The sequence below is a fragment of the Anopheles stephensi genome, chromosome 2 (genome assembly GCF_013141755.1).
Source record: "Anopheles stephensi strain Indian chromosome 2, UCI_ANSTEP_V1.0, whole genome shotgun sequence".
NCBI classification, from domain to species: Eukaryota; Metazoa; Arthropoda; class Insecta; order Diptera; family Culicidae; genus Anopheles; species Anopheles stephensi.
Window position 1 is genome coordinate 84369369 of NC_050202.1, and position 24596 is coordinate 84393964.

The 24596-nt window shown below is 46.9% G+C and overlaps 1 protein-coding gene across 6 annotated transcripts; it reads left to right on the forward strand.

Moving 5' to 3' along the window:
• Nucleotides 1–404: 404 nt before the first annotated feature.
• LOC118508267 (fructose-bisphosphate aldolase) lies at nucleotides 405–17133 on the forward strand. 6 transcript variants are annotated; one of them, XM_036047899.1, is made up of 6 exons: nucleotides 405–825; nucleotides 3488–3656; nucleotides 3740–3983; nucleotides 5914–6104; nucleotides 6182–6610; nucleotides 9148–10360. In XM_036047899.1, the coding sequence occupies exons 2-6, from the start codon at nucleotides 3522–3524 to the stop codon at nucleotides 9241–9243; spliced, it is 1095 nt and encodes a 364-aa protein (XP_035903792.1). In that variant the 5' UTR covers nucleotides 405–825; nucleotides 3488–3521; the 3' UTR covers nucleotides 9244–10360. The 6 variants fall into 6 exon arrangements, with proteins under 6 accessions (XP_035903792.1, XP_035903795.1, XP_035903796.1 ...); XM_036047902.1 differs by lacking the exon at nucleotides 9148–10360 and adding an exon at nucleotides 16099–17133 and having other exon boundaries at nucleotides 456–825; XM_036047903.1 differs by lacking the exon at nucleotides 9148–10360 and adding an exon at nucleotides 16099–17133 and having other exon boundaries at nucleotides 748–955.
• The last annotated feature ends 7463 nt before the right edge of the window (nucleotides 17134–24596 follow it).

A 24596-nucleotide genomic window follows, 5' to 3' on the forward strand; every position in this document is an offset into this window, starting at 1 on the left:
TGTTTTGAAATGTTCACGTGTTGTAAAATTTTAAAACTATTATTATTGCAGTTTTGCGTCCGTTTGCTTGCAGTACATTTATAGCATCATGTTATAATTTGTAAATCCATATTGCTTATGGGTCATTCTCTTAATCTCAATCTAACTTTTCTCCTTTCAAACTTGAATATTTTTTTAGCTAAAACATAAAATTGATTTCAAAACATCAAAAGTACGGTGAATTTGAAAAAAAGTACCCAAAAACTCGATGCAATATGAATGTTAGAACGTTATAGCATTTAGGTTTATTCCTTTGGAAGCAAGCCATAATATGAAATACTCTAAAGAAAATCAAATACATGAGTTTAAATTTCAAACAAGTAGGAGATTATCTTGAAAATAAAACGCACGGTATGATTTACCCAGAACGGTGTACGCACGATAAGGCCACGAGAGAACATCGGTTGGATTATTTTTAGCAACAGATTTGAGTAAACAGCACAAAAATAGCGAATCGATAAGAGATGCCAGCTGTATTGTGTAAGCGTTTCCCTATCAGCTTTCATCGCAGGTGTCCCACTTTAACGTTAGCTTAATATAAAAAGAACAAACACTGCTTCAAATGTGATTACAAACACGCAATTTGCGCTGGTGTCTGCGCCCCAATGTTGTCATTTCGCTAGCAACTGTCAAACGTCCGGCGAGCCCCGGGCGCCATGTGCGAACCCGGCAGGTTTATATTGCTTTTGACTTTGATATAAATATGTGGTGACCGAGAGAAATGTTATTTATATTGTACAGAGCCTGATAAGTGTGCGTGTTTTCTTCGTCAACGCCGGTTTTCCAGTGAGTATTTTCTTCCTTCTTTGCCCTGCCCGCCCCAGCTCCCGCTTTCCAGTTGCGACACAGCGAAAGTGTAGTTTTAGTTCGTATCCGCTTGCAAGTGACCGGGCCCGGAACACGGGATTGGTGAAATGTAAGCGACGCGTGGGAAGTGCTTCAGAGTTCGAGTGGTAAATCCGGTTGATCTGGGACCGCAATAAGGGCCCCATCATCCAGTGGGTTGAATACGTGGAACGATGCGAAAAGGGCACGGTAACGAGGGGTGGCTTGTGATAATACTGATGGTCGCCATGGTGATTTTGCAACAATCGTTTTGACGAATGGAGGAGTTTCGGAAGAATGAGGCCAAGTTTCATCATTCCCCGCGGTGCGACAAAAAACATAGAAGCGCCTCTACTGTACTGGGGCGTTACGAGCGGCGGTTGCACAACGATTCCGGCACGACATTGAAATAACCTTCGCGGGGGCGAATTTTCACTGTGCGCGGATGATGCTCCCGAAGCAGCCGAAGAATACGATCCCAGGCGGGTGAAAGTGTCATTGCCCTCGCACCTTTCAAATGACCTTGAAGAAGGGAGTTGGCTTGGGGAAGATGGAGTCCACCGAATAGCTGTTCCCCGGATGCCATGGTGGCTCGCAATCTTGCCGGAAACACCTGTTTAGCAGCTTATAGAGCGCATAACCATTGGTGCATATTCGGCCGAAAGTGGTTCCCTTTTCCGACCTTTGGCTCACATGTTACGATTCGTTTCAAGCACAACTGCGCATGACGGTGGATGATTCGTTTTCCGTTGCATTTGAACGCTGGCTTATCGTGAAAGGCACAGTGGTGGAACGCCGGGAGAAGCATCGCCTGGTGTCGGTTGTTGTTGTGGTTGCCGTTGGTGCACATGCTGCCAAACACTTGCACTTGCACTCGGAACGTCGTCATCGATCGGAATGCAATGGCACGTTTGAGACGATCGACACGATTGACTGTCTAAAATTAAGATTAAGCTAGCTCTAGCCATAGTAGGCACTACTTAGTCGACGGTTTCGCATAGCGTAAGCACGTGGACACAGACTTTCCCTTGGCCCACAGCACAGAATTGAGGCCTACAAATTCACTTATGCTTGTTACCCGCGAAATCGAACTTGATCTTCGCGTACGGGGATCGTATTGTTTTTTTTTTTGTACCACCCAACAATCACCTTTTGCCCCACGGAATTTCATTTTGAAGGTCATGTCTCATGTCAGGCACAGTTTGTGGTGAAGTCAACACACCACCCCACCACGACCACCTTGCACGCGCAACTGCGCAGTCCGAGACCCAGTCCCTGCCCGTGTGGAGTGTTTTTAGCTTTGTGCAAAAGTGATAAAGCAATCGTATCGGAGGCAATAATCTATAGCGCATTATCTAGATGCTTCCTTTGCGGAGCAATTTCATGTCTAAATTGGAGCCGGTGTGTCGATCTAAAAGGCCACCAAACCTGTGCGCCATCGTTGGGATCCCGGCGAGGCGAGAAGGTGATAAGATCATGCTTTCATCCTTGGCACAAGTTCAAGGACGACTTTCACTTTTCTTACTGTTTACAATCGTTCGCGATTACGTAACCACGCTGAGCGATTGTGCGTGTGCAGGATGGGTGTTTTTCCTTTATTGTGTGCGATACACTTGATTGCCACCAACCGCACGTCAGCTGATTTCAGTTGGATGGTCTCTTAGCAAAACACCGGGATCTTTTCTTCTCGAGATCAAAAATAGCTTCTTGATGAATTCGAATGTACTCAGCCGTTGGGTGAAGTTTCCTTGTTTGTCGCTGCTTAAATGAGTTGTTCGTAGATTTACTGTACCACGATTAGTTTGTTGTTCAGTTGCGCCACATTCCTCCAAATGGAATACAAATCGGCGTCATGTACTCTTTTTTTTTGAATCCTTGAATCAACGTTTTGACGTATTAAATCCCGATGCACGCTGCGATGTGTGAAGAACAAACCGGGCGCGAACACATGCTCTCCACGGTCCCGTTCTGATAATGACCTTTCCGTGGTGACCTTTCCGGCGCTTCCACAACGAAAAACGGGCTTGTTTATTAGTCAGTGCTGGGCAGCAATTATTCTTACTATCAGCAGTTAACTTGCGTCTCTATTTGCGTGTCGTGCTTGGGGGGGCTCGTCTAGCCGTCGAGAGCTAAAAGTGGCAACAAAGAAAGACAGTGCATGAAACGACCCTAATCTCTATGACTCCAGCACCCAGAGAGTGTCATGATGTTGCCGTTGGCAACAAAACAAACGATCCTAAATTTTGATCGTCTCGCTGTCGCTTATCACGGCCGGAGGGCACGCCAGTCGATAGTAAAGTTTATAAAACGCGAGCCCTCGTAATTATCAGGCAATGTGTGGAGTCAACGATGACGAAATTGTAATCATGCTCGGTGCAACATGGGCGCGGAGGATTTCGTCTGTTTGAGTGCAGATGGCGCTAGTGAAGCGATAATGGTTGGTGCCTTTGCTTGATGCACACTAGCGCCATCTATCCGAACAGTTTGTTTCGGTTCGTTCGGATTTCTATAGAGAGCGCTCAGTTGCTCACTCACTCGCTCACTCACTATCATTTCAATTTTCTCACTCACGATTTTTAAACGAAAACAAAACGGTTTTTTTTTCTCTCGCTCTTTTTAACAGCTGTATCAGTACCACCAAACTTACCTCAAGCATCATGACTACCTACTTCAACTACCCATCGAAGGAACTGCAGGAGGAGCTGGCCCGCATCGCCAAGCAGATTGTTGCCCCCGGTAAGGGTATTTTGGCCGCCGACGAGTCCACGGCGACCTGTGGCAAGCGTTTCGCTGTAAGTAAAACAAAATACTTTTTTATTGGGAATTACTTTCTAACCACTTTCCCTCGTTTTGCTTTCCGCTTTTTTTTTTGTAGGACATCGGCGTTGAGAACAACGAAGACAACCGTCGCCAGTACCGCCAGCTGCTGTTCACCGCTGACGACCGCCTGCAGGAACACATCTCCGGTGTGATCCTGTTCCACGAGACGCTCTACCAGAAGGGCGACAATGGTACGCCGTTGGCCGCGCTGCTGAAGAGCAAGGGCATTCTGGCCGGTATCAAGGTCGACAAGGGTGTCGTCGATCTGATGGGCTCGGAAGGCGAATGCACTACTCAGGGTAAGTAAGCGCACCCTTGTGCGCCCAGTGCGATAACAAAGTGTTCCGTCGTTCCCTTTTAACTGTGTGATCTTGGTAAGGTGTGCGACCTAAAGTGCGAGATGGAGTTAATTAAAGGATCCCTTTTTTTTGTTGTGCGTTGTGATCCTGGCGGTAAAGTGTTGACGATGATGATGCACACGCGCGTGCAAGGATTGCTTGACCGTAGAGGAAGAAGAAGAGCAAAAACAGGGGAAAGGGAAAAACGTGCGTCTGTGTGTAGTTGTATTTAATTAAGATGAATGGGCGGCAGTTTGTCGTGGCGCACTCTAGGAAGGAAGTTGTTTGCCGGAGCCCTACAACTCCCGTACAGCGCCAAGCCCACGCGCACTCGCCTCGTTGAGTCGAAACAGAGGACAGAAGAAGAAAAAGAAACAGAACAAAACATCCGCTAAGTGAGTAAATAAGAGGACATCCCACTCCGGCTGGCCCGGCCTGTGCTAGTTTTCCACTTGACAGAAAGCGTGTGGGTGCGTGTGCCGGAAGCGTGACAGCGAACGGCAGAGAAGTGGGCGGGATTTTCCAACACTTACTTCACAACTCGGTGTTTGTTTTTCCGGTTCGCTGACCAAGCACTAGATCAACATTTGCAGCGCTTTTCCCTCCCCGCCGGTTGTGATGCAGGAAGGATCGTCCTTATTTAGGTCAGGCTGTGTAGCACCAACGGTACGATGGTCGCCCCCGTCTTATCCCCGTACGACAAATCAACCCAAACGGGAAGAAGTGGGTTAATTAAAGGAAATTTCTTACTGCCAATGGTGGCGGAAAATTGCGTCTCACGAAGCATTGCCGATGGATCGTTGAGTAACAGTTTTCTTTTTCTCGCTCTCTTGTTTAAAGAAAGTGGACCGTGCAAAGGATGTCACGTTGTTCCCGGTGGTATTGGATAGGTTCGCTGGAATAGTTTCGCTTACTACAGCCATTTCTGCCACACAGCAAACGAAATGAGAAAAATGTGTGCAGTGTGCTGCTTACGGCATGAAATCCTTTTCCTGGAACCTCAACTCAAGTGGTGAGGAGTTTTACTTCTGGAAGGAATTAGCGAAGGGATTATTGCAATGTGTGCCAGACGGCGTTAAGGATAGGAAACGTTTTGACCAAATTTCAATTAAGATGCCGACATCGTGAGATCGTCTCACAGCAAAAGTGTAAGGGACTTACTTTTATTGTGCTTCTTGTGCTGCACGCGCTTGAAAACTCGTCCTTCTTCGGGTATCACACATCCACAGGCAGGTTTATTGCAGCAACAGCAGCAGTAGGAATGCTTCTGCATCGCAAACAATTAATCCCAACCTTCCCACAAACCCTGGCAGCCAGCTATCTGGGTCAATGCAACACTTATGGCACTTCCACGCCAGGGAACGAGTGTGAGACGCGCTTTTATTACAGTGAAACCCTCCCACACGCTGCGGCTCTTTACTGCTCGTAATGGGATTTTTCATTCCATTTTCCATTGCGCTTCCGCGGGGGTTCGCACCAGACGACAGGAACCGGCCGGTCGGTTTATTTGCGAGAAATCAAACACAGAACCGACAGCTGGCCTGGAACAGGAAGATGGAGATCGTACGACGCAGCTAGACGGATGTGTATCTTTATTTCCGTCCCATGAACAGGAGCTGCCTTTTCTTTCTCAAGCCGGTGCAATCGTTCGGCGTAGTTTCCAGTCAGTTGTTTGCAAATGCTGTTGAATGATGGGAGCATTTAGAAGCTAAATCCCTTCTCCGAATAGTGGAAAGCGGTAGTAGAATCGGATTACCTACTAGCGCGGTGCAGGAGAATCAAAAGCAACATTGTTCGAGAGAACTGTCTTACTTATTAGATTTTGTCACGCATTATGTCAAGCAATGGGAGTGAATTGATGTTAGCATCGCTTGTTGTGTTCGTTTTCCAGGTCTGGATGATCTCGCGGCCCGTTGCGCGCAGTACAAGAAGGACGGTTGCGACTTCGCCAAGTGGCGTTGCGTGCTGAAGATCGGCAAGAACACCCCGAGCTACCAGGCCATCCTGGAGAACGCCAACGTGCTGGCTCGCTACGCTTCCATCTGCCAGTCGCAGCGTATCGTCCCGATCGTTGAGCCCGAGGTAAGCATCTGGAAGCCCCTTAACCATAGGCCACACTCTATATGCTCTAACGCGTTTTGTTTTGACCGTTCGCGTAGATCCTTCCCGACGGTGACCACGATCTGGAACGCTGCCAGAAGGTTACCGAGACGGTGCTGGCCGCCGTGTACAAGGCACTGAACGACCATCACGTCTACCTGGAGGGTACGCTGCTGAAGCCGAACATGGTGACCGCCGGTCAGAGCTGCGCGAAGAAGCCGACCGCCCAGGAGATCGCTCTCGCCACCGTGACGGCTCTGCGCCGTACCGTGCCGGCGGCCGTGCCCGGCGTTACCTTCCTGTCGGGCGGTCAGTCCGAGGAGGAGGCGTCGGTGAACCTGAGCGCCATCAACCAGGTGCCGCTGCTGAGACCGTGGGCCCTGACCTTCTCGTACGGTCGTGCCCTGCAGGCCTCGGTGCTCCGTGCCTGGGGTGGCAAGAAGGAGAACCTCAAGGCCGCCCAGGAGGAGCTCATCAAGCGCGCAAAGGTAAGTGTTTCTTTTTTTTTTTTTTTTGGGTTCAATATTTACTCCTTTATGGAGTTTGGTGGTGATTGGGGTATAAGGTTCGTTTTCCATTACTGGTGTCCTGTGGTGCAAAATGCATTGGGAATGTATGTGTTGTAGTGTCTGCTAAAACAAAATGAAAACTTCATCTACTTCTTCTTCCTTGACCTTGATAACCTCCAAAGGTCTCGACTCAGCGGCGGGATTTGAACCTCGGTCCTGCCGTGAAAAGACCGGCGCCATTATCGCTTCTTCAACCGGACTGCTCCAAATGGTTTGCAGGACCAAAATGGGAGGATAATGATAGCAGCCGAAGTGAATTAATTACTTATTGCTCGGCGATTTTCCGATTCCTGGCCATTCTCCAACGGTTCGTCCGTGGTGCGAGGGTTTTCTTGCAATCAATCAAATGGATGTTTGTTTGCATCATCCGAACTTGTTTGTTGGTGTTCTGCTCTGTCGGAACGCTCGGTGTACAGTTTTAACCCCGTATTTCATTCGCTTCCCATTCACTATCGATCACGGGAATCGATAGGATCGCTTTCCCTGTCAATCGATGATATATTTTTGTAACAAACACCGGTAAATCGATGGCAGTTCGCAGTACGACGGTCCCGCTACTCATGCTCATCATTTATTTACGACACGCCTTGGACTAGGGTGGTTTGGATGTCATACGACGCCCTGGCATGTCTGGTGATGGTCTCGCAGACGCCACTATCGATTCCCTTTCACCGGCGCATCGTGTGTCGCTGGTAGGAAACCCCTCTGCCATATGAATAAACTAAAAAGACATAGACAAAACTTCCCTTCTCCGTTCAATCGGTTAGTTGCTTCAAGGCGGGACGGGGACGGGGTGGTCGGTTTATGACAGTGCGCGGTAGTGAGGTGGACACCCCCAATTGTCATAATTTATCCATCATTACATTCTACAAACCACTAGCTCGCTCCTTTTTTTTTTTGAACCATCAGCTGCAGTTTGTTGCAACTTGTTTTCGTGCCTTCTCATTCACGCGAATACTGCAGCGGCGGTAGTTTCCCCCGATGTCTCTGGGGGGGAGTGAGCAACTCACATAAAGAACAGTTGAATTCTCCCTCGGTTCTTTTGCCGTATCGTTTGGTCATGCCGGGACCGCCGCACTGTTGGCATCTAACCCTTTCCGTAACGGAGAAGGGGAAGAAAAAAGAATCTTGAACGGAATGTCTCGCATGTGGGCGAAAGCGCATTAATCGTCGCGCGCAACGCAGCTTGTGTTGGGCTAGACGACGCGAGACTTTCTCAATATTTGTTTTTTAATAGCTCCACTTATTTCATTTTGATGTCCTCTTAAATTACCCATAATGAGCGCGCGAGACCGTGGTCGGTGGTGGCCACCATCGTGTTTGCGAACCGGATCCAGTATGCATATGCACGCCCTCGTAAACTATTCGGGGGTGACCTCACTACTCCAACTAGCTCCCCTGGCGATATGCACCTGTACCAAGAATACCTTGAACAAGCGCTCATCGTCTGTATTGCCCACGGGAACGAGTGCTACCGGGTGGATGTCCACTGTGGATATTACCCTTGCACCTACCCCCCGGGCATATCTTTCGACCGATCGATCGACTCCTTTCGGGTGGTCAAGTTCAATAGCCCTTTTCTTTTTGCCTCAAAAGTCAGTGTCATTCACCGACCCCTGTGTATCGATGATGGCGGTGAATCGATCGATTGTTTTGCCAAAGAAAGCTAGGACAACTTTCAATCTATCAGCCCACTGGACACTGTGGGGTGACATAACCGTTGTGAACCGCAGGTTGTGCACAACACTCTGATGTCATGCTCCTGGTGCCGTCGTCAAGTTCAATGGCTGGGCTCTTAATAGTGCCGTCACGACGAATTGCGCCATTGTATAGTGCTTGGCTTTTGGCGGTCATTGTTCGCGTGTCTCATGTTACCGGCCATCATCGGTTTAGATGCTACAAACAGCTGCTGCTGCTACTGCCGCTCGTCATCCGGACAGAGAGCACCTACGAAACGTCCTTCCTAATACGAGCAGATCGACCTTCGCCGCACGGTGGCTGGCGACTATCGGGGCACGTACGAATGGTCGCTCCCGGTGCTCTCGGCATCGCCAATTAGTTGGCTGCCGCCGGTTGATCGGCTTACGGCAGTAGTAGTAAACTGGTCGGTGGAGGCGTTTGATGTGGTCTGATTTATCTGTCGCTTTGCAAGAACTCGTCACCCGGCTTGTTACAAAATCGGATTCTGAAGGTGGTGTAGAAGAGATCCCATAAAATGTGTAAAAATTGACGTGGGTAGTGTCTAGCATGCGCTTTTCTGTTTGCTTGATTGTGACTGTGTCTGACCCATATACTAACAACTTCCCCTGTGTGTCAACCATCTAACATCTGGCTGTACTAACAACTGCTTCCTTCATTGCGGACACAACTCTACAACAAACTCACACACACACACTGTTCTTTACACTTCAATTTGAAATTTTAAATCAACACAACCATGCAACACATATTCGCAGGCAAACGGATTGGCTGCACAGGCAAAGTATGTTCCCGGTTCGATTCCCTCGTACGCCGCTAACGCTAGCTTGTTCGTGAAGTCTCACGCCTACTAGAAGGGTCCTGCCTGGTCCTGCTCGTCGTTCGCGCGTCCTCCTCCAGCCACTACCTTTCAACCGGAGGGTGACAAACGACGAAGTGAAGGACTACTACTAGAGACAAACGGAGAGAGAACGAGGGACTCAATATTATAGCATGAACCGTACGGCCGGGACACACACACTTTTGTCGTTCTCAATTTTACAAATGATGGATCCCTGTTGCACCGGAGAAGCTGCTGGATCCACTTCCTTACTGCGTTGCGATTTACACACACACAACTACACTACACTACCACGCTCACAGGGCGGACACCAAAATTGTTGAATGTTTTGTTTTTCCTTTAATAATGTTTTATAACACATTTTAAATGTTACCCTTGATATGATTCTCGTTTGTTATGTTATAAAAGCAGCGGGTGTGTTTTACTGTTCTCACAAAGTGATTAACGTAAACTTTCGACGATACACAAACGCACACACACAAGCACACACACCCACATTGATTGTTCCTAATCTCTCTGTGTCAATATTTTAAATCAGTATCAGAAGTATGTGCAATGTTTTGAATCGGAAGCGGCACAACATACACAACCACCACCACCAGCGCACAACAGGGGTTTGGGATTGGGTTAAATGAATCAATTGTAGCAACAACAACAACAACAAAGTGACACCCTGCACAATTGATTCGGACCCACCCCCCCAGCCCCCCGTAAAGCCTGTAGCCTGGTGTGTGGCTGTGTGTACGTATGCTCACTCAGGAAAGTTAGCCTCCCCGTGGTGAGGTCCCCATGCTGTGTGCGCCTAAGCCTATTACTAACGCGAAAAAAGGAAAAGCAGAAATATAAATTGATCAATACTGAATGCCCCCAAAAAAAAAAAAAAAAACAAGCCCCCCGCACCGAATAAAATCGATCCACAAAAGTCGGGGAAAAGAATTGGCGCGCACAGCAGGTAGAGTCTTGAGAGGAGTTACAGACCCGCAACATAGGAGAGAGCGAGAGAGAGAGAGAGAGAGAGAGAGAGAGAGAGAGAGAGAGAGAGAGAGAGAGAGAGAGTTATTGGAAAGCTAAAACAACCTGTGTATATGAAAAATAAATCCGTTTGCTGCTGCAGAATGCCTTAAAACAAACAAAGAACCAAACAAACAACGAAAAAAACAAAGCATTGCACGTTCGTCGACTGCGCTGTATGCGCGCGGGCATGCATTTCGATCCTTCTTTTCCTTCTTTCTTTCTTGCTGCTTTTATGTGTTTCTTTCTGCTTTTATTTAGTGTTAAGCGTTTAGTTTAAGCATGGAATTAGTTGTTTCATAATGTTGCTTATTGCTTACACCTCAAGACAGAAAAACATCGCCGGAAAGTATGCAATCTGACGCATTTAAAGGGTTTTTTTCCTGTTGGTAATGTAAAAGCATCGATCCTTATGGTAATTTTTATCGAACCTTATGGCATTTAGTAGTACTCGTCATGAAAGAAACTGCAAACAAATGAAACAACTAGTACCATACCAACCGTAACTACCCGACAGTGTAAATAATGCCTCAAACTCAGCTCTAATTGAATATTTATAATTCTTGTCCATTTTATTTTAAAGCCTACCCCCGCCTTCCAAACGTTTAATCGCTGTCATAACCGCTCGATACGCGTCGAATTCCATTAGGTACAGGGGCTAGAAAATGAAAGTGCTCCCACACCACACTCACCTTAACTGTTATAAATTGGCAACCCTGTCAGCTGTCGGTGGGGGAGCCGACAATCGCTTTCTAATTGTACACGCTGGAGAAATATTTACATTTCACCGCGCACGTCGTGGGAATAGACAGGGGATACATAAAACAAAAAATGTTCGAAAACTGGAGACACCCCGGTAAGGAACGGCTTCTCCTAATGCGATATTGTGGTCTCTATTTGCCAGCCAAAAGAGACCATGGCAATTAATTTATACGTTCAACAGCGGTGTGCTGCAACATCGCGTCACCTCGCCAATGGCGGAGATGCTTGACAAGGCTGAGTGACGGCGGCAATCAAAAGTGTCGCCTAAACGCGCGATAATGCAATGGCGCTGGCGTCTGCGTAAATATGGCGACATTGACGACAGCCACGACGATGATGATAAACGATAACGTAACTGATGGCCAAAGGGGAGGTGTTTTCGTACCTCTTACTACCTCCGACAAGCCGCCAGGATGTGTTGGCGAAGGAAGAAGGTAGAAGTCTGTTGACTCAAACAACACAAGCCGTGTCTCCAGCTGTTATTCCGAGAAGGTAGCAACTGGTTTCGAAACAGCGCTCCCCCAGCTGTACAACTAACCTCCGGGGTCCGGAAAAAGGCTTTTCCACTCACTCGTTGGAGTAGAGAAATTTTGGAAATGCCTCACAACACCCGTCGACCAGAGCTCATTAATCATCGGCGTTCTTTCGGGGGGAGGGCGTCGATTGTCTGCTTCTGCATGTTGTTTTCGCAATGTCTAATCGGCGAAAAGGAAGAGAACTGGCTAGCGTTTTTCCACAAAAACAAACACACACACAGCTCCCGAACCCGAACTAATTAAACCGCATCGTTTATGTCGACGCTTTCTTGGCACTGGCCGGAGAGGTTTTTGCGGTCACAGATAGAGATAGACATACAAGGGAGGGAATCTTGGCAACGGGCCCGTCTGCCGCCGACAGCTAAGGTTCGTGTACACAAGCGGTTACACTAAATATACTATATTTGCTTCAAAAAACTGTATAACGTCGACGATGGTGCCGCACTACGCTGCCTTGGGTTCTTGTGCTGGAAGTTCAAGGACGATACAGAGTGTGTGCGCGCGCCCCTCCCCTGACAACGATCCATGGAATGTGAAAGTTTACATTACATTAAAGCCATTAAAGGCCTGCCCCATCCTGGTAACAGGGAAATTTTAGTTTTGTACATCAAGAAGTGAGTAAACTTTAGAAGGCCATTAGTGTTTGCCCGCCCTAAAAAAGTTGGTTTCGGTTACGAGCTGTTCCTGGTACTGAGAACACGGCGGGGAACTCGAGTGTGTGTGTGTGTCGGCTGTGTTTTATTAGCAGTAATTAAGCAATTAAACTGAATCGATCAATCGATCAATGGCTAACCGATACCGGCACTCAGAGAGAAAAACTCAGAAACTCCCGGGGTCGGCTCCCCTCGCCATAATACAGTTTTATCGGTCGGACGTGTGGTGGTGTGGCCGAATTCGAAGTTAGGATATTAATTTATTCGCTTCTTCGGGAAGTGAAAGAGTATCGATCACCGGACCCACATGTGGTGTCGGTTTTTTTTGTGAGGTTAGCTTTGCTGAGAAATTGGGAATGGCTTTTGCAGTGAATCGCTAGCATTTATCAAGAATACTTGAGCAAGCATCTTTCTTGAAGAGTGGCGCTATAATAAGGGTAATGAAAAATTAAGTACACAATGATTGGTTTTTCGGAAGACTCACTTCAATCTCGCATCGGCAGGCCTTCGACAGTGCAGGCCAACTGTTTAAACAAAAAACATTCGAATCCTCCCAATGTTTTCCGTTCTTCAGCAAAAGGTCTGCTTGTTTGTTGGGAGGGAGGGAATCTCAGACGAATGCGTTTCTGCTTGCACAACAACACTGTTCGGGGAGAATTCTGTAAGACTGGCGCCACTCACTTTCAAGGTCTCGCTAGTAGAACTGTACGAGAGACAGGTTTTATTTGGAGCTTCGGATTCTGTGTCGTCTATTGTGATGCAGATTAGACCGGCGAATGTGGAGGTAGTAGTTCCAGCATTTGTCGTGTGTCAAATTTGACTACCTTCCTACCTACCCTCCAAAACATCGATCATTGCCTTGCCGAATATTGCTCCGGTTCAATTAAAAGTTAGACTCCAAGTCCGATCGCCCGAAACGACGGATGTCCAGTGTGTACGCGGGTGTGTACCACATTAATTGACATGCGTCTGATCGCATCGCGCAAAAGCTATAAGCATACGTCTTTGAGGATGTATAATTGAATGCAAATTGAACATTGATTCTTCCGCCAGGTTGCTGACTGTCGGCAGCGCTCGATTCCAATAATGGGTGTAATCGAACAGAACGGACCGAACCGCACCGAGCGCGTTCGTGGACGGGTTGGATGAAAGTGATACTCTGTTTGGCCAGCGAACGGGAGAGAGGGAACTAGCTCAAGCGAATGACACATACCTTCAGTTGTACTGGTCGAGAGACTGCGGAATGAGGACCTCCGGTCGGTCGCTCTCACTCTTACGAATCCTGTACCAGACAGTGTGTTGTGCCAATATCTGTGCGGTGTCGATCTGGATCCCGAAAAGTGTAATGGGTTGGAGAGTTCCCCTCATTGTGGATGTCATTGGAATATTCATTAACCTCCATCATCATTGTGTCCCCATCATCATTAGTGGGACAGCAGCTGGAGGTAGGAAGCTGTCGGGATGCGGGTCAAGCAGCTGTCAACTGACCGGCGGGACCGAAGGTCAGTTAGCAGCAGGATAAAATGAATTAAGACAGGAATTAATTTAGTCACCCATGTGTAAAAGTGGAGATAAATCTTCTTTATCCTGGGCGGAAGTGTCGCAACACGGAAACCGGAAACCGGGAAATGGTGCAACAAAAGAGCAGTGGAAAATGTGTTAAAATTCCATCCCACCATCATCATCATCATCATCGCCCTCGCCACAAAAGGATCTGCGGCAAGTTCTCGCTTATCAGTGACAATGGAAATTGAACACGCTTGGGCGGCGCACAAAATGTCCCTGTTCAGTGAACTTTTGAAAGATAAAGGCAGCAGCTCATTTTAACGTAATTCAACTCGTCAAAGGAAGATTTCATTTTCAGTGCTGGGTAGTTAGTTTGTGTTGAAATATTTATTAGGTTGCCCCTGAACAACGTGAAAGCTCATCGTTTGTGGATGACCAGGTGGCTGGATATGTTGGGGCGTTAAATAGCCAACTTGTCGCTAGGAGCGAACTATGCAAATGAAGCGCGCAATTCAATCTTCTCACCCTCCAAACAAGGTCCGGTAGCCTTAGCGGCACCAAGATGGGTTGTTTCGGTGTTTAAATCCGCTTAAACGGAACGGTCACTTTCGATGATGAGAGTCTCGGTCGCTCGGTCTCGTTGGCGACAGACTGCACTGTCTAAACATGATAAACATATCAAATTTCGTGACAGATTTATCACCTTCCGTGTGTGTGTGTGCGTCTACCGATTGCACGTAATGTGAGGTTGATAGGATTAGGTCGCCTTATCGAGAGACTCTCGGCGACTGTGAACCGATCATAGGCGGGTTGGACTCATTGTGACCTTGCCTGTTCTTTTTTTTGGAGCGTGATGTTTCCGTATTGTCGAGATCTTTGTGAGTCTTCGTCGAGTCAACCGAATGGCATTTGAACACTCCAATCTTATGTCAATTACAGATTAAGCCCTAATCAGTTCGGAACGACTCCGGCTCTTCGCCGCTCACTATCGTCACAAACCGGAAGCATGAAAAGGGCGTCGAATGAGAATATTATACTGCAAGCATTTCGAGAGCACCCTTGGATGACTAAAAGGGTTCCACCAAGCATCCACCGACGTGGGGTCTGGCATAAATGGCATAGCAGAAACCTTGCCCGACCGTACCTCAGGAACCAATATGCAGGCCAAGGTAGCTGCGGTACCTTGGCTCAAGCTCAAGCCACCTCCTCCAGCCTAATTGCATAACGAACGATGGCCGGGAGAATAGTTGGCGAACCAGTCTTCTCCGGTTGCGGTGTCAGAGCGATCAGCAGCGTTCTGTCGCACACCAAATCGGGGTACGAACAGGTGGGCACCGCGACCACATTTCGCCCTACATACTCTACACTACACTATCCGTAGGTTTGGCATGAGATCTCGATTAGTATGTTGGTAAGTGGCCGGTACTGGCAAGCAGCCGCCATAACCAGCGTACAGAGAGAGTGTTGATAATCTCCATTGACACCTTTCCGGACAAGAATGGAATGGCGTATTAATGTTTTGATTTCCCCCCCCAAAAAAGAAATCCGGATCCAAGACTCCTCTTCTTGGGAAGAGATATCGCTGGCGGGTCATAAATTCTTCAGATCGTCCGAAGTACAATGCCGGCTAGTATGCCGGACTCAAACGGAGTGGGAGGGGAAACAATGCTGTATTTAGCACGTGCTTCTAGTGCAATTAACAGTTCATTAGCATCATTCACGATTTTGCACGCTCCGGACTCGTGCGATCTCTTGATGATGGTGATGTGATGAAGCCATCAACAACTGTGGCAGTCGGCCGTGTGTGTTTATACAACCGGCCGGAAGCAGAGGTGGACGTGCAGTTTCCCTGAATGAAAGATCACGTTCCGTGCTTGGCGGCGGCGGCGTCGTTGATCGTTAGGTTCGATGCGGTGCGATCAATCTGGTGATGCAGTTTTATGGGAAGCGAACGTGTGTGATGTAATAATTGATGTTTACAGTGACAGGCTAGTTGACAGATTTGACGCTTGCGTGTGAATTGGGGTAGCGTGGTGCAAGAGTACACAGTTCGCTGTTTTGAGATGTCAATTTACGATATTACATAGTATGCGGGCTAAGTCGCAAGGGCTGACTTGATTGTGGGCGCCTTAAGGTATGCATTTTTTTATCATAATTTAGGGAAGCTTCTGAAAGCATCATTCTGTAGTGTGAAAAGTAAAAAAAATTGAGTCTTAGAGCCCTGTTAATTAAGAAGAGGATATTGAATCAGTGATTGCATACCTCCAGGCGTTATGAATTGTGGCGCAGCAATACGTTTCAAAATGGGGATTTTAAATATTTCCAAAAATTCTACAAAAATCGTACATTTTAATTAAATCTTTCCCCCTCTTTCTCTTCTCCCACTCTTTTCCCTTGCAGGCCAACAGCGATGCTGCCCTCGGCAAGTACGGCGGTGGTGTCCAGGGTGCCGCCGGTGCTGGCAGCCTGTTCGTCGCCAACCACGCTTATTAAGGCGTTCCGTCTGCATCTACATGAACTTGCATCCTACTAGCGCACCATCCACTCCTCCACTCACACACACACACCCTTCACCTCCCCTTTTGCGTCATCACACAACCGGGTGTCGCTGTTCTAGCCATTTCGACTACCACTTCGACCACCATATTGGAACGCTTGTTCGCGCTGGTTGAACCGGGGGGTGCGAACGGTTGGAAAACGGTTGTGCCCTGGCCGTGTGAGCTGTGTGTGTGAATGTGTGTTTTCCTTCCGTTTCCGCTTTCCTTATCTGTTTTTCCCACAGCTTCATTGTGTTTTTACTTTTCAATTAAGAACTGAACTGTGTAGCCACGCGATGGTATATCGTACGCCGTAGGATAAAGTTTCACACAAAAAAAAAAAATCCAGCAAATAATAGCATAATGGCTACGGTCATGAAATTTAGTGTATTTGAGTGCATATAAGATCTATCAACACTGGGTAGCTGGGTAGCGTGTGAGCTGATGCATACGGTTTGCCGCGGGAAGGAGACCGATCAAGGATGAAAGAGAAGATGGCGCAGTTTTGGGCTTGTGTTGGTTTTGCAAATCATTCATCAAGCCTCTCTGTCGCCTGTGGAAAACTATTTCCCCTTTATCGGTTTTCCTTGCGGGCATAGGACTTGCTCAGCTCCCGCTTTTCCCATAGAAGAGTTTAAACAATACCAAACCAAAAAAAAAAAAAAAACAACTCACAACCATCTTCATTGCTGTGTTTTGTTTATTTGTGTCTGCTAATTTATAATCGTTAGTTTAAAATGGCCTGGATTTGTTATATGATGGCGCCGATGTGTGCCATGTGTGACACAGCAGAGAGTACGCAGAAATACACTAATAGCAAATATACCATGCTGCAAAGAGACAAAAAAATATTAAACGTATCGTATAATGTTACAAATAAAACCAGTAATAAACCAAACGGAAGCTTGTTTTTCTCCTTAAATCCGACCTGTGTTCACATCCGAACGGACTGAGCAAACAAGCCACGGAATGAAGCGCGGAATAATTATTGGCAGGATAATGGAACGGGAAACATTGGCCCGCCAACGACAAACGGTGGCTTTTTAATTCATTTAAAATGCATAACGAGCAGTAGTTCTGCATTCCCCCCCACTCACTGTTCGTTCTCCCATTCCAGCAGAACTGGCATCGTACATGTTTGGGAGAAAATTAAATATTAATGCTCCACCTTGACTGTCAGTGCCCATTTTTTGTGCTTCACTCGTTTATTTTATTTATGCACTTTGAAGTAAGAAATAGGGGTCCGTTTACAAATAATGCGAAAGGAAGGCCCGAAGTGATGCGAAATTAATCGATAAATTATTGCATCGTGTGCAACGACCCGGTCGTAAATAAATCAGTATGTGAATTTTCCGAACCATTTCCACCGGGGCGAATCAATCAAATGCCGTGTTATTGTTTTTCCCCATTTCAACTTTCACTCTTTACGGCGCAAATCGTCTCAGCGCCGCAAATAGAATGTTCCAAAACAAATAGTACGTCGACCTGCAGCCATCGTACGGCATAAGTCACGTCTGGTGACCTTTGGAATGATGCGTACGCGACGTCTCAGAGGGAACCGAACAAAGGTGTGCAAACCGACTGATAAGCAGCAGCACCCGGTGAATGTTTATTCCACGTACTTTGGCTTTTGGCGTTCTTGCGCCGGTGTGTCCTTCCGCATGGCGGCCGTTGGTGGAAAGATGGAAGAAAATTAATTATTAACAATTTATTGTAACGATCAACGCACATTCACACTTGTCTACCTGGTAGGCAGACAACGATGAGTGGTTTGTTTCTCCAAGCGTGAGAGAGATGAGTGTGAGGGAGCTACGCTTTTCTATGCCTACGTGCGAGAGAGATAAGCGGCGTACGAATAGAGCAATCGGTAAAGGCATCACTACCCAACGCAACGGCGTTCTCTCCTCTCCGATCGTGTGTTCAAATCTCGTTCCAGACCGACCACCGTTTACTCTCCGCGTTAATGCAAGGATATGCATAAAAGCGTGAAAAGAAAAAAACCTCCAGACACACAAAAAACTCGGCAAAAATACCCCCCCTCCCCGCCACCCACAACACCATTTTATCTCCAATCATTTTAAAAGTTTCGATTGCTGTTTTCTTGCTGCCGGGGACCACACAACTCTCTCTCCGTTTTCAATTATAAAACAATTGCAAAACCGACCAGGAACAGTGATCCTCGCACAGTGATCCTTGCAAAAACTCATTTCCAAGACAAATGGGGGAAAGTCGTTACCGGTGGCTAAATTATTAATCCAACGACCCAGCGGCGCTGAGGAAAAGGTAGGTAAAGTCCACCGTCCGTCCTTTCCGGCTTCCTTTTCGCTCTCGAATCCGTCAATCTCTTCCTGTGTTACACGGGTTGCGTTTTTGACCATCATCAAGCGGAGAAGGAATTGCACGTGCCAACGGTGGAATGTGGTGTGTGCAGCTCTCACAGTCTCGACCTTCGGCCGGAACGACACACCGGGGAAATTCGCTACCGTACCCGTCTCTCGGACATGACAAAGTTCACATTTGAATGATGGATGAGGTTGAGTCTGCTGCTCACACTGCACACACAGAAGAGGATCGGGGTGGAAGAAGCGAAGCTCGGAGGGGCATAAGTCGCATGCAATAGGACTCTTGAAAAATGTATATTTTAATAGCAGGAAGAAGAGGGAAGAGAACCAGGGAGAGGGGGGGAGGAAACTTTTTCCGACAGTGAAAAGTTTTGTTGAGAAATTTCTTCAGGGATGTGTGTCGCTGTTTTTGTTGCTCGGTTTGTTGCAAGCAAAGTTACTATGTAATGACATATTTTCCTAAGGATTGTACCAAGTTCAAAGTGTTTTGTTACGCTTTTTTAAAGGGGGAGAAGGATTCAGCTCGAATCACAATAATGTAATAAAAATGATTGCAATTTTCAAATAAAGACTTACGATAAATAAGAATTGAGTTACTAAAATTGCATACCGACAGGCGTTCAATATGAAAACCCCTGAATGTATGCAATTCGTGATAAATTGTTTTTTAAAAGTACTTTTATACGCTATTTTCAGCTGAATTTCAAAGTAAATTGTACATAAATAGACAATAATAAATCATCCGCAGTTAGTATAATGTAAAAATAAAGTACGAATCGAAAATGAGATGGAAATAACATGGTGCCCCTTGCCTCGCTGCAGCACCCCGTACAAGCGTTTGATGTGTGCGTCCTCGTAGGCTCATATCTTCAAAGCCATTCTGGCCTGTCACATTGAACTCCCAGCAAGCCCAGAGCTGCGTCGGTCCCACAGGTATTCCATTCCACAAACACATTCAGCGCACAGTTGTTCATCGACCTGTTTTTGGTGGCCATCGCTCTCCGGGTTTCAATGTTGGGAGCGAATATTTTGCATCTTTCCTTTTCCCAACCGGTGCAAGGCTACCAGAGGCTACTGGGCAAACGAAGCGCAAGGAAGCATGGCCCGTGTGGCCAGGTATGGGTAATGGATCGATTTGAAATTGAAACTATTTTTACTCCCGCAGGAATGTGTGGAACACACACCCGGGGGACAACCGGCACCGGGACCGGGAAGGTGGTTCGTTGGCCCGGGCTTTACATGACCCGCTTTGCAATCAACGCAGAACGGGTACGGGGCTGAGCGAATCATAGTTATCTAATTTGAAAATTTGCTATTCCTGCACACCGGCAATCACCGGGACGGACCGACGGAGGACCGACATATGCCCGACCGAAACCCGAGCGGCACTTTCACACGATGATGAGAAAATGTTTCACTTCACTTCCGTTTGCAACCCTGCTGCGGCCCCGTCAAAGTCCCTTCGGGTCGGGTGTTGGATGCTCGGTGTAAATATTATTTGCCATCCACAACCGTCCAGCGTTTCTCGTTGCTTTTTCCGGAGCAGAACGTGCTGCTGGAGGGCTAGAAGGGCATGGGCAAAAGAAATGCAATCACTTGGTGGCTTCGTGGATTGCTGGTCAAGATTTACGTACCTCTCGTCAGCAGCTTCGAGCCAGCTGGCATGATGTGATATGGTGTTAGTTATCTGATTATGGATGCGAATTGCATCGGTTTGTGAGGATGTGAGGAGTTTTTTTTTCTGTTGCATCTCTAGTGGTTATGAAATGTGATCGTTTCCGGTCGTGGAACGGAAGCGTGAAAATAGGATACATCGTTGATTTCTGCTAGAAGGTTTTCGGGCAGTATTAAAAACGTTCTGTCACCCAGAGATGCTGTAGTGGACCTTTTTTTAGTAGAAGGTTCCAAAGCACATCATCTCTAAGTCTAAAATGGATCTGTCGCTACTTCGAGCTATTAAGAGTCTTGGATTTATTCCCCCGATTTTATGCTCGTGATGGTAATCAGAACACACGCCGTGCCAATATTTCGGCTCGTCTTTTACCTTCCTAGCTAGACCAAAGCAAACACGAAACATGTAAGTAATACAAAGCAAAAAATCCTTACATCTTCAAATCATCCTCCAGCTCGATAAACAAAACATCCACCCAAACGATTCAATTCGATGCGTGCCATTACTTAAACAAAACATTCATAAAAAGCAAATGAAAAACCGAGCATCCCCAAGCTGCATTCATTGCAGCATCATCCACCCGAATCGAAAAGGGCAATTTCCCCACCATTTTTCCACACACACACATGCCACAGCGCAACAAATGATTGCGCAACCACCGGCTTGCACCGGGCGCCGGGTGTGTCCGTGAAAAGGTCAGACAGGCTCCGGTGAAGGATTCTGCAATTGCTGGCGCTGAAGGAAAGGCGCGCGCGTTATGTTAATGCTATACCCGCTAGCTGTTTTGGCTCCAGCTCCCCTGGCTTCTGTTCTGAGTGGTTTGCGTAACGAAGTAAGAAAATATTGCGAACGCATCCACGCGAACAAGGATGACCGGCCAGGCCATTACGCTGATAATGCTCGGGCGTGGGGGATGGGGACTCAGCATGGGAAAAGATAAATGGCAATAAGCAGCATAACGAACATCAGTAGCATTATGTGAATTAAAACAGGCGATAGTGTTTGTCCAAGCACAGAACCACGGTCTAGAGTCCAGGTTGAGGAGAAGAAATTTTGAACTCCTTGCACGCGCGAAACTATCCCATCACAAAAATGGTTGAATTTCAACTATTCCTCTATACCGTGTGGTGTGGCTGTGATTCGATCTTGTTCGCCATTAATATTCCACATGGAGCGGTTTCATTTGTCCGCTGACCACTAGGTTTGAAATGTGCTTGGGTATCCACACACACACACACACACACAACACAGCATATTTTTCAATCCATCCCCGGCAATTTGGAGCCATTTGTTTGTGGCCATGGGTGATGATGATACCGAGAAAAAAGCACGGGTTAGTAGGAAAACTCCTTCAGGAAAAAAAGGGATTTCCAAATCCAATCACTGCTCGGGTCATCAATGCTTCGATTGTCCATTTGTCGTGCTCCATATGTGTTCGGTTGTGAAGACAGGGACCAGACAAGCTTTATTGTCAAATGCCGAAATTGATCGCACGACGGATAACCCTTTGACGGCTCGAACTCCATCAGAAGCATCAAAATTGATCCTTTCCGGCTGTAAGAAGATGGGTAAGACGGAAAAAACTAAGAACAAACTTTCCCAGTAGGAAGGACATCCCAAGGGCCAGGGAGCTGTCGAGGGGAGTGGTAAAGCAGCTGTGCTTACGACCATTCGAATGGAAACAAATTGACGTTTGCTTCTCGCATTCCGTTTGATGTTGAGCGTATATGGTGGTACCCGACAAGCCAGTAAAGGGAGAATGATGTTGCTTGTAATTGCGTTACCCATTTGTAACATGACACCGATTTTATCACGCCCGCAGCGCAACCGTGCTGGCGTGTGTTTCGTTTGATGCTCCCCCCGACAAAAAGGGCCGCGCCGGTTCACTGCTAATAAAGCTACATTATGAACTTATGCATTATACATTGCTTCACGACGAATTCGTTCGTTCGCTCCTTTGATATATTGTAACCCGGACGCAGAACCGAGAACAGTGGTTTAAAGCAATTTCGCCAAAAGGTTAAAGTAATCGAGTAGCGGTATGTAGCACCGAATGAAAAGTTTCATCCTTAAAATGGCGAAAAAGTTCATACGACTGTGCGTCGTCAAACTTAGCACAAACCGTTTACTGAGTAATCACCCTCAATCGGGAGCCCCCCCCCCCCCCCCGTTTGATGCACATTTAACTTTAACCGTGAAACTTCCCCTCTTTTCGGCTGTGAACTTTTTCCCCCGCCCTGCGCCACACTTTGCTCCGTCTCCGCTTCCGACATATGATGGAGACGCCTGGTAGCTGGTGTGAGAAAGAAGCAATTCCAACCAAACGAGCTCAGCTGAACAATGCACTCCGTACGTATGGTAAACCACTCATTGCCGGTAGTAGCACTAGTTGTGCAGTTCAACGTTCGGGGAATGTGTATTATTGCTTGGATGGATTTTGTTGAATTTCCATGGAGGCGCCTGGTGTTTGGTATAGATTGTAGTTTTAAAATGCTGCTGTTTCACACCACGCTGGCACGCTGTGACGGCATTGCGATACTGTCAGCTGCTCAGTAGGATGATTTTTATTGGTTCGGAATTGTCTTTGACCAAGGACACTGCGGAAGAAAATGTATGAGGTAAGAGACTTCTGGTGAGTTCATCGGAGTTGTATGACATTTTGAGAAGCTAAATAAAACAAACGTGTGCACCCATTCATGCAAAAATGGCATTTAATCTGTGTAATAGAATATTTGTATTGGGGCTTTTCCCTCCATGTCAGGGGTTTGTAATGGAGCATGTCACACCCAATGCCGCAACAGGTTGATTGGATTGTTATCAGCATCTTGACTAATGAGATAATTCACTGCCAGCCCTGCCTTGATTACACTTGTCAGACATGGCGTCCAAGTGATGTTGGTCATCTACCTACCACCGTTTCCTCCCCCCTCCTCTCGCCCTTTACCTTTCCACCTCAAGAAGGAAAGGATTGCTCTGCCCTGCAACCGGCCACGTCTTATGTTCGTGTCAGGGGATTTCGTGTCGTAACGAGATTTAGAACCGTCGACATCCGTGAACCATGGCAACCTAGATAGCCAGCGCGCGTTCCAGTGAACCGTCTCGGACCGGTGGCTTTAAATGTAGATCACGAACGCTAAAAGCCACTGAGCAACCCGGTTTGGTAAGCACCGGGGGAATGATGTGAACAACGCCAACTAGCACGGTTGATCCCGAAAAGTGAGATAAACTTCCCCCGGGCACCCAGGAAATGACCTGTTTACGAACGGGGTGGGTGGATATTGCGTGCAGACAACAAAATGGGACAATAGGACAACCAATGGGAGAGCGAACGAGAGCGCGAGAGTAATTAGATTGTACTCAATCGCTGGTATCTGCGTTGGGGTAGGTCTTTGGTCTTCACCGGTGCTTAAACCGCAGCGTTGCCGGTGGGAAATGGAGTCGCCGGTTGAAGTTGACATCGATAGGGTGATGGTTGGTGGGACGTGTATAGGGCAGCAATTAAACAGATTTATTGAAACTGAACGGGACTGGAAGATTTATGTGGTGCCGAGGATGTTTTGGAGAAATTTCTGAACGGATGGTTGGGGCTAGTCGGAAATATTCAAATTATGAGACACATCGTTTGATTACTGAAACGCACTCTCCCAATAAATAATAATTACAATCAGTAAACAGAATAAATTAGCATTTAGATTAAATTGACAGCGAAATTTTTGGTAGAAAACTGAAATATTTACAAATAACGGCGAGCTCTTTGGAAGGTGCTTAATCTTTAACAAATAACTGCCGAGAGCAAGAAAACTTTGTGTAATATTAGTTGAAGTTTTTTGTATGTATTAAAACCTTGAATAGTCGGGGCCTGCTAGCAATCAAGACCAGATCGCCTCCATCGTCATTCCTGAACCATGAAACGAATATATAAATAACAATAAATTCGCTCTATCATCATAAAAAAATATTGCACAGAAGCTTAAATATTACAAGAAATTATTATTCACAACTCCATTTCCAACACGCACAACATTATGTCCAAACAAAATAAAAAGACCCAATCCTCACCCAAGCGCACAGTGTTTCGGAATGTTTCGCTGGCGATGGCGGCCAAATCAAAAAAACCCACCTACGATTTACCTGTCTCAGCATTATTTTTAGTCCGTAGTGCGGCTCGGCCCAGCATGAATCAGTGCTAAAATTGGACGCAAGCAACGATCCAAACACAACACCATCCACACCCCTGCTTTTGATAATAGTTTTTGCTTGAGTTGTAGACGAACAACGAGCCGGACTGACAGCTTATAGAACAAACATAATAAGAAATGTAGCGCTCGGTATGGATCGAACGATGGT